We start from the raw sequence: 10,239 nt of genomic DNA on the forward strand, positions 1-10,239 counted from the left end.
TTATTCGATTCTAGGAATGGATAATTACTTCTAGTGTTGCCCTAGCAATTCATGCTTAACTTACATTATGACTGATGCAAGGGCGGAATGTGAATTAGATGATAGATTTTATTTGGACATTGGACCTCATTTGGAATCGGTCAGCTAGGATGTGCAAAGATGCACCTTGGCAAAACAATATTGCATTGCAAGATGGGGTAAATCGTGCTGACAGATTTGTAGTTTGCAGGGAGGTATGTGCTAGAACTATTGTAAATCCCAGCTTAAATTAAAGGTGGTCAACAAAAGCTACATACAAAGAAGCCAATTTTTTCCCTGCATTTGCATCGCAACAAGATTTGTCTAGGTGCAGATTTTCACCTTTTATCTGGATTTGCACCTAACTCTACATGAGGTCCATTGTGTCTGAAACCCACAGGGGACAGCTTATATAACACTACTACTAATAAATGTAATACCTCTTTCAGCATTAATTTGATATCCACATTCGCAGGAGCCCTGGACTTGTGTATTTTATTATCTCATAGAAGGGGCTATAACTTGCTAAATATGTTTACTCCTTTTGTACTTCTGAGCTGTTTTTGCTCTTTCAGTTGAGTGTCTGCATGGGGATCCTAATGCCTGCTGTGTATGCATGGGTGTGCATGCTAACTCCTTTTCTGGATTTTGTGGATGTGCCGTGAAGGGCTTAGACCAATGTATAGTATGGGTATTAAAGGTGCAGACCCTCTTAGAACCAACACTGACCACTAACAAATATTTATTTACCTGTTTCTCATGGCTTTTAAAAGACCTAATTATAAAAGACAGGCAGATTTGTTTGTGAAAAAGTGACACTATTTTTTTATAATTCTGTAGAGTTTCGCATTGTTAAATCTGACCATAATGGATCCAAAGACCACTATAACTACACTTGTTTTTATTTCTTTGATTCCTGAGTGGGGCTGCAACTTTAAGAAGATGCTTGACTGTGATATATATATATATATATATATATATATATATATATATATATATATATATATAGAAATAATATACTGAGATTATACTGTTTGCACCAAAGATCGTTGTGGTATGCCTTGTTTTTTTTAGTGCACTGAAGCCATGCCTAGACATTGGGTTGAAGGGAAGGGGAAAAGGGGTATCCACTGTCATTTATTTGTTTTATTTAGTGTGTTTTGTGCTTTTGGGGGCTTTGTTTTTATGCTTTTTTAGCAGTTTATTTCCATTTTGATTTTAATAGTTTTCTTAACTCATTGATTTTAAGTTGCAAGATTGCTCTTGTATGATACAGTATCAATTATCAATCCCCAATTAGATATTAATGTAAAAATCCTCCAAACTTCTATTATTATGTAAACTTGGTAGAGATTTCTTGAAACTAGTGATTTTGTTATTCACTTTGTTGATATCATGGGCTTTCTTGTTCAACTTTTTTTTTTTTTTATGTTTTCTTTACAGTTTACATTTACTCATTATGTCATATTCAGTACTCTAATTCCTTCCTTTATCTCATTTAATCTTTATTTCCCGTTGCACTATCTTGTCTCTTTTCCTATCTCAAACCTCTTTAGATTTTGCTACTTCATGTATCCTTAAACACTTTTTTTTTTTTTTTTTTCTCATGGAACAGATTAAAGTGGTTAATGCTTTCCGCAGCTCCCTTTATGAGGGGCTTTTGAAGCCACAGACCCACAGTGCCATCCATAGCTTCATGACCCATCCGGAGTTCACTCCAGGGGAGACAAAGCCTGACCCGCAGCTAACAGACAGCGACAGTGAGGGCGAGGAATCTCTGGGTCTTTTGAAGGGACACATTGTACAGACGCACAACCACAATAACAACTCCTCTGCTGACCCTCGCCCATTGGACATCACAGTGTCACCGTGTGAGAGCCCTGTTCACAGCATGGAGACCTCCATTTAACAACAAAAACAAAGCCCAACTAAGCTGGGCATCTGGATGAGGTCACTGCTTCTTCCCTTGCTGTCCTGTCCTTTCACTGTCCGTTACTCAACGTGGCTCCCACTCTCCATTTTCACCTCATTCAGACACCCCTCGCTTTCTACAAACAGTCAGACAAACTATATAGGTCATCCTATAATAATTATCAATAAACTAACCCATAAGCATACAGTATCCATGAAACAAAAGAATACTTACCGATGAAGCCACAGTCTTTGTATAGCCATAGATTCATAGACTGTGGCTGTGCTAATATTGCTATAAACATAATTTTCAACCATAACAAAACAATTTTTTCATTAAGAGCTTTATCCATCTCCACATTAACATGGTCTGAGCAATTATAATTGTACACTAGGTCTGTTCTTCCTGTGTGCAGCATTCATTTGTGGTCATTGTGCAATTATTCAAAACAGTACACTACACTTATTATAGAGCCATAAACTTATTGAAATTTATGTATAAACTACATATAGTGTCTTAAAAACACATACTCCAGGTATTCACACATTGGCGAGCTGCGTGTGAGCCATGTAAACTTTATTTTGATTCTTTTGTTCTGTAACATTAATACAAAATTTGGTCATATAATAAATTTCACAGTTACACAAACGCTTGATAATATGGTCATATACACAATGCATGTGTGTTTACGCTTTTACCGTTTAACTCCCTCTGTTTGTTCTCCTTTGTCTTGTGTGTTTGCATGTTTAATGACACTGCTTCCCTGTCCTGTTGCATCCGTACACCCTATATACCTTGCTTGTTCTTATCCCAGCCTATATCCTTTGCCTTTACCCAAAGGTGCCACTAAAAAGGGAGCTGGGCAAAGGTTCCTATTTCCAACCAAAGTGTGCCATTCCTTACTGCTTCAACCAGGCACAGCACCCGTTGCACCTGTCTTCCACCTGTAGGACTGCACCAGCCCACAGCTTCCCTCCCAAAGACTGTGAAGCTGTGAACATGTGCAGCACCCCAACTGCCGGATATCTCCCAGTACCAAGGAGTAAAAACTGTGCCATTCTGCCAGCTTAGCTGGTGTTTGTACCCCCTAAAACACTGATCCTTTAACCTGGAAGAGACCAACACCAGGTGGAGGGGTCCAGGGTGTGTTTAATAGAAGGAGGGCTACACTGCCATATAAAAATTGTGTGTGTAATATTAGTATATACATATGTATAATTACACGCTGCATACATTGGTACGTTTACAATCACTGTTCCTGAAAGAGGGCTATTGAATTGTGGGGAAGTCCGGCACTGCTGCTGACCCCACTCTACTGCCTGTACATGAAACCTCTGATGGGGCACACACTGCGTAGGGTGGATGTTGACAATGCATGCTTTGCCCAATCTATATACTGTCACTGTATACAGCAGGGCAATGTTTGAGACTGCTCTTTATGAGGATTAGTAAAACATGTTTTGAAAACTAGCCTTGGCTGCAATGTACATGCACTGAGTTAAAATGGATAGTATGTTATGTGGAATTTGGGGTAATATTAGAGCATTGCTACTGCTTATTTCATTTAAACCTGTAGCAATGGTTGGTACCTGTATATGCTGAAATCCAGAGTCTGGAGCTAACTGCCTATTTTCCCAAACTGGCAGGGTATATCCATCTTATATCCAATTTTAGGTAGGCAAGAGTGAGAGGTAGGAATTAAATGATTAAACTTTGCCTGATTTCAGTTATTGAGCACGATTTCTTAGGTAAGGAACACAACACATAGTTTAATAAATCAGTGTGCCAATTTCTACAGTCTTTAACTCACAGTATAATGAAACACTATCATAGAAGGTTTCAGTTTTGAATTTAAATTTCATATAACTCAAACAAGAAATTTGTGACCGTTTGCTTACTTAAGACTTTACAGGCATAGTAACGATTGTATACTATGACATAAGACGTCAACACTATATATTGAGCTAATCACAGATTTATAGTACCCAGTTACTGAGTTCCGCAGTGGATTGAAAGAAAACAAAACTATATATTTGGACAGTGTACATTGGTTAGAAGCAGTAGTACTGTTAACCCCACAGAACTTGACTTATTGCTGTTAGTGTTAATGCATTTGCCCTTTATTCTCTGTTAATTGCAATTAACAATCCTTAAATTTGCTACTGGGACAGTGATCTGGGATAACTTTAAATGTAGGCATAGTAATGCATTGCAAGCCATTTTTGAGCTGCTGGGATTAGATATAAAATAATTATAGACACTATAACGTTCATTGCATTTTGTTAAATTGTTTTTATTTTTATGCTTTTAGAAAAAAAAAAACATAAAGCCTTTCTAAATAGTAATGCAAATGTTCTTTTGTTTATTTAGAGAACTAGATCGCTTCAGGGCCGTGAGCACAATGGATTGGGAACAGACCAATCACAGATGGTGCAATGCTAGTCTTATGACCAGCAGTTAGTGCAAGTTGTACAAAAGCCGATATTGTATTTTTGATTTCTCATACCACTGCCAGCTCAATGCTTAATATGCATAGAGCTGTCATACAGAAATGTGTTTTTATACATGCATATATATATATATATATATAGATATATAAATTATGTTCATATATGGCAGGTCATCCTGCAGTGTACGCTTTTTATGTGCTGAAATTTTTTTATGTAAAATAGGTTTTTCTATTTTGTTCTGATGTTGCGTACACAACAGAAGTCCTGAATGTTTTGTTTCTTTGTTTGATTGGGAAAACTGTAAGAAAAACAGTTTTGGGAGATTTTATTCTTTATCTTTATATTTTTTTTATAGATCATTAAAATTCTTCATTGCCTGGGACAATTTGACACATGCTGTTACGTCATGTGCAGTAAAATTTTTGGCATCGAAATACTTAGCCATATGAACGGTAGTCTTACAAACATGCTATGTTGGACAATGAAGAGCAGATGAATGTGTTGTGCACTTTTCATACTGTGCACAAGGAGTGTTATAAAGCAGCTGTCTATTGGTTGCAGAAATGCCAATAAAACTCCACAGTCCTTCAACATTCCAAACCCACTGATTGACTGGAATCCTATTGCTGTCAAGCGAGACAGCAAGTTATACAAAGAGGCAGAGCAATGTCATTTTCTTAACTAGACTGACGAATAGCCACAATAATAGGAAGATGTTTAATTACATTCAGTTAGATGTTGGGTAGCAGAAAACAATCTGCCGTCAGCAGTAGCTGATGTACAATACGATTGTACCTACCTTGTGTACAATATGATTATACTGTAATCTACATACAGCATCCCCTGTTCAACTGCAAATTCCATGGTTCTCTGCTACCTACTGACAGGATGAGAATCATGGCACTTGTAGCATGAAAGGCCCATTGCTCTCTGGCTTCCTTCTACAGCAGCTGAAGAGAATAATGCCCTTGTTTTTTATAATGCATGTAACATGAGATACTTTTTATTTGCAATTAATAACATAAATCCCTAGATAGTTACAGTGTAACACATATGGTGCTGTGGACATTACCATGGCACCATGTAAATATATACCTAAGCCTTAAAGAATTGACATCTGTTTTAGTAACGTGTAGTAGAAATAGAACCAATTTGCTGTGACATTTAGCAACCAATCAGAAACTTGCTTGTCTTTGTTTAACTTCTGGAAGACTTTTTTTATTGGTAAAATTTGCAAAGGGATGCAGAACATTTGTATAGCTTTTACATAATGTTACTGAATTAATAATATAGAGTGGCAGGTTAAGAAGTTGCGTTATTGAATGCTTGTATTGCTGACATTCTCAAATTAATCTGCAGCTATTTTTATTTATTTTTTTACTCTTGTTTTCTGCATCAAAAACTAACCACCTGTCTGCTGTTTTCAGTCAGTCAGGCCTGGGTTATACGTCACAAATATGGTGTTACAATATTTACCAGTGTCGAAGCACAAACTTTCTTAGAAGCCTACAGAAAGTTGTAACAATTCTTTGGATTTATTCACAAAATTACAAGAAAAAAAGGAACACAAGACCTTTGGAAAAGCGTAAATAATGCACAGTTATTTGGTGTGGCTGCATATGCTATATTTCCATATATTCATTTTCCTTAATATAGACTACTGTCCTCCAAATCATTCACAAATCTTGTAACCATTCATCTGCCCCCCCCTCCCCCAGAGAGAGCATGCCTTATTAAATGTGGGTTTCCAGACTTGGCTTATTCTTTTTCTTTCACAAATTGGTAAAACAAGCACTGTTATTTTGTATAAAATAACTGATGGACTCAATGAGATTTGTGTGTGCATGATCTTAAAGAAATAGTGATGCAACTTTTTTTTTTTTAAATATATATTTTTTTTTTAAGTCCATTTGTATCACACAAGAGATGGCCAAGTGTGGGCTGTTGTTGCATTCTACTGTGTATCTGCATCACGCAATGTAAAACATTTTCCCTTCAAAATAAAGCCTGTGCATGTTACTATTGGATCCCTGGAGGAAATAAATTATGTAAGACACTTGGAGGAAGCTGGAATGGATTGTGCGATGCTGCCATCTAGGGATTTCAACAGAAGCTGCTGGAATGAAAACAGTCCTCATGAAGCAGTGTAGATGGATAAGACGGAATGGGACTATTGATGACTATGCTTATGGGACAGAGAATAAAATTAGTAACCACAGACATATTGTAAATGTCTCTGCCTTTGCAGTATGAATTTCCATGCTGGCAATCCTCAGAATTGTCAGGGTTCGTTGAATGTGGTGGAGAATGCAGAATAAATTGTGTGTTTTGTATGTGGTATGAAATGCACATACTTGTACATCAGTGGTGTCAAACTCTGGCCCTTCAGCTTTTGTGGGACTATATATCCCAGCATGCCCTGCTACAGTATTAGCATGCCCTAATAGCAAAACTGTGGCACTGCATGCTGGGATGTGTAGTTCCACTGCAGCTGGAGGGCCCGAGTTTGACACCACTGATGTACATCATTGTTTTATATACAGGTTGAGTCTCCCATATCCAAATATTCTGAAATATGGATTTTTTTGAGCATGACTGAGATAGTGAAATCTTTGCTTTTTGATGGTTCAATGTACACAAACTTTGGTAAAGACACAAACTTATTGATAATATTGTATAAAATTACCTTCAGGCTTTGTGTATAAGGTGTAAATGAAACATTAATGAATTTCATGTATGTACACAAACTTTGTTTGCGCCACAAAATTATTGAAAATATTGTATAAAATTACCTGCATGCTGTTTGTATAAGGTGTATATAACACATAAATGCATTCTGTGCTTAGATTTGGGTCCCATTCCCAAGATCTCTCATGGTATGTAAATATTCCAAAGTACGGACTATTTTGATATCCAAAATACCCCTGGTCCCAAGCATTTTGGATATGGGCGACTAAACCTGTATTCTCTTTTATTTATATGACACCATCAAGTGTCCGTAGAACTGTACAGACGAAAAAATACAGTGAACATTTTTATATAAAAAGGTACAGACAGTACAAAAAAAAAAAAAAAACAACCAGCAAAATACGCACAGCAAAATGAGTGACAATAGGAACCAGTGCCTTAGGAATGGTGAACAATAAGGATTATAAACATTGACTGCGAGTGATAGCGCTTTAAAGACTGGGATGGTGCAGGGAGAATACATGGGTGTGAAAGGCCCTGCTCGTGAAGAGCTTACAGACTAGGGTGGGGGGGTTGAGGTATAACTGAGTTGAACTAGGAAGAAATGAGATGGGGCTAAGGGCCCGATTCAGACCCGCTCGCTAGGCTGTGTTCACACGTAGCCTGCCGATGTTTGGAATGTGCGCATGTGTATGCAACACAGTGCGCAAAGCGATTGCCCCTTGTACACAGACGCCTCGCTAGATTGAGTGACAGGACAAGCCGTTTGTTGGTGGTAATGGGTTGGTTGATGGAAACGGGGGAATGGTGGTGCGAACGCAGGCGTGTCTGAGCATCTTAACGACGTTTCAGAGGCGTGCATAATTAAGACGGAGCGTCATAGTACACGTCACATGGTTGAGTTTCACACTGAAGCACTCGCAGTGCTTGTGGTAGTGTATGTCAGCCACAAGTGCTGTGTACAGGTACGATGGTACTCGATGTTACCGATGGTTGCATACACGTCCTGGAGATGACGTAGTATTGTAAGGGAAAGTGGACGTCTTAAGACAGGCTGGTGGGTGTCTAAATACACACCGCGATTGCACGCCAAGACATAGAGGGCGTGCTCATGCCTTGCTGTGCGATCGCGGTATTTGCATGCTTTGAGGGCTGCGTGCGAATGCATCTAGCGAGCGGTCTGAATCGGGCCCTAAGAGTCAAAATGAGTGGAGCTGATAGCATTTGATTAATAGGTGCATTTTTAGGGCACATTTTAAACAATGGATGTTGGTAGACAATAGTCTGATAAAGTGGTGAGTGAATTCCTGAGGATGGGAGCAGCACTAGAGAAATGTTGGATGTGGGAAGAGGTAATTAATGCAGAGGCAAGGTGACTGAAGAAGAGCAGCAAGAGGGAGTGTGGATTTAGATGTAGAAGAAAAGGAGTAATTACATGCTTTGATTGTTAGTGGGAGGGGTTTATACTGGTTTCTGTAGGGAAATGTGAGGTTAGGTGAGAGAAAGATAAGATGATCTGTAGTATAAAGGATAAATGTAAGGGGAGAGATTGGAAGACCAGAGAGTAGGAGGTTGCAATAGTCCAAGCGGGAGATGACAATGGCATGAATAATGCTGGGTACACACTGATAGATACATTGGCCGATCAATTAATCGGCCAATATATCTGCTGCCCGCCTGCTGATAGGGTACCCGCCTATCCCTAAGTCCCCCCGGGGCCCTAAACCTAGCCCCCCCCAGGTGGCTGTCTGTGCTCGGAGCCCGGCATCACTTTGATCGGGATGCCGGTCTCCTGGCATCGGTAAAATGACAGGCATCTAGATTTAGATGCCTGTCATTTAACCCTCTCCGGGATAAAGCAGTTGGGAAGCCGGCTGTCGGGATTAGGTCCGCCGGCTTCCCGACTGCATACCATTCTAACCTACAGCCATACTTCATTGGGTCTGCCCAATCTCGTCTGATCTTGGAAGCAATACAGTAGTAGGCCTGGTCAGTACTTGGATGGGAGACCACCTAGGAATACCAGGTGCTGTAGGTATTAATATTGATTGAGGAATGGGACAGAATGTCACATGGCGCAGCAAAAATATTTGACTAATTGACTGAATGCATTGTTAGTGTACTCCAAAATACGGATACTAAATAATTGATATCTGTCTTATGTATGCTCAGTGGAATGCAGAAATTAATATTTTCGCCAATCCAAGAAATTAGGGTGTTAGTGGTCACAACACCTACTTATATATCTAAATAGATACAACTTATAAAAATATATTTTTTTATATACATATCATAGGTATACCTCTTTAATTTTATAATAACATATTAAAAGTTTTATATTTTAACAAATTTTCACTTTGGAATATTTGTGTGCCCCAACAAAGAGCCTTTCTTCTTCTCTTATTGGTTTCATGTCAACTCTTGGGCTCTGGGAGCACCACCAACATTACTCCCGAAAAAAATTTTTTTAGAAATGTAGGATGGTTGGTCTAACAACAAATAAATAACTAACAAATCATTATTCATATAGTATTGTTTCTGTGCGGAATCATCCCCCCCCCTTTTTTTCTGAAGATTTTGTGAAGGCTGTCACAGATTGCATTTATTACCTTTTATTGAACATGTCAAAAGATAAAGGGAAACGGGAGTGGGAGCTCCCTGTGCTGATTTCATGTAAATCATGTATGGCCTGTTTGTACCCTTAGGACTTAAAGGATTGTTTGTGTGTTGTCTGTTATAAAGAGCCACCTCACCAGTGAAGGTTTACCTGTCCCTGGACAAGATCCATCTTTGGTATCCTTTTTGTTCCAGGTAATCAAGCAGTTTGTGGATCGTATGGCTGCTCCCATTATGCTGTTCACAGTATGCGATGTTTGCACCTCCTATGCATCCTTCCTGGAAGGATGTTTTTGGCCATTCTAGTCAGAGTATGGCACCATCTAATGTTCAAAGTAGACTGTTAGTTACTAAGGTGCCTAAGCGCAAGTTATCTTTTTATCAGTCTGCTCAATATAGGGATTCAGATGCATCATCACAGGAATCAGATGATGCGCAGGGTTCCTCTCCAGGGTCTAGCTTGGGGGAGGAGGCCCAACTGTCCATAGTGGATGTTTCTTTGGTGAGGGTGGTTAAATCAATCCTAGATATTCAGGATGATGAACCAGCTCATAG

The 10,239-nt window shown here is 38.9% G+C and overlaps 1 protein-coding gene and 1 pseudogene across 4 annotated transcripts in view; both read left to right on the forward strand.

Annotated features, from left to right (window-relative positions):
* The window catches only part of ATP2B4 (ATPase plasma membrane Ca2+ transporting 4), a 202,545-nt gene extending 196,140 nt beyond the window's left edge, over positions 1-6,405 (forward strand). For 2 of the 4 annotated variants that reach the window (XM_088458186.1, XM_088458187.1), the window contains one exon: positions 1,634-1,722. In XM_088458186.1, the coding sequence (XP_088314312.1) occupies positions 1,634-1,638 (5 nt within the window). In that variant the 3' untranslated portion in view covers positions 1,639-1,722. Of the gene's footprint in view, positions 1-1,633 lie in introns of all 4 variants that reach the window. The other 2 variants (XM_088458184.1, XM_088458185.1) reach the window with 1 other exon arrangement.
* Positions 6,406-8,987: 2,582 nt separating this feature from the next.
* Positions 8,988-9,106, forward strand: LOC148474800 (5S ribosomal RNA; annotated as a pseudogene).
* The last annotated feature ends 1,133 nt before the right edge of the window (positions 9,107-10,239 follow it).

The sequence above is a fragment of the Taudactylus pleione genome, unplaced genomic scaffold (assembly GCF_031769625.1).
Source record: "Taudactylus pleione unplaced genomic scaffold, aTauple2 ptg000814l, whole genome shotgun sequence".
Taxonomy (NCBI): domain Eukaryota; kingdom Metazoa; phylum Chordata; class Amphibia; order Anura; family Myobatrachidae; genus Taudactylus; species Taudactylus pleione.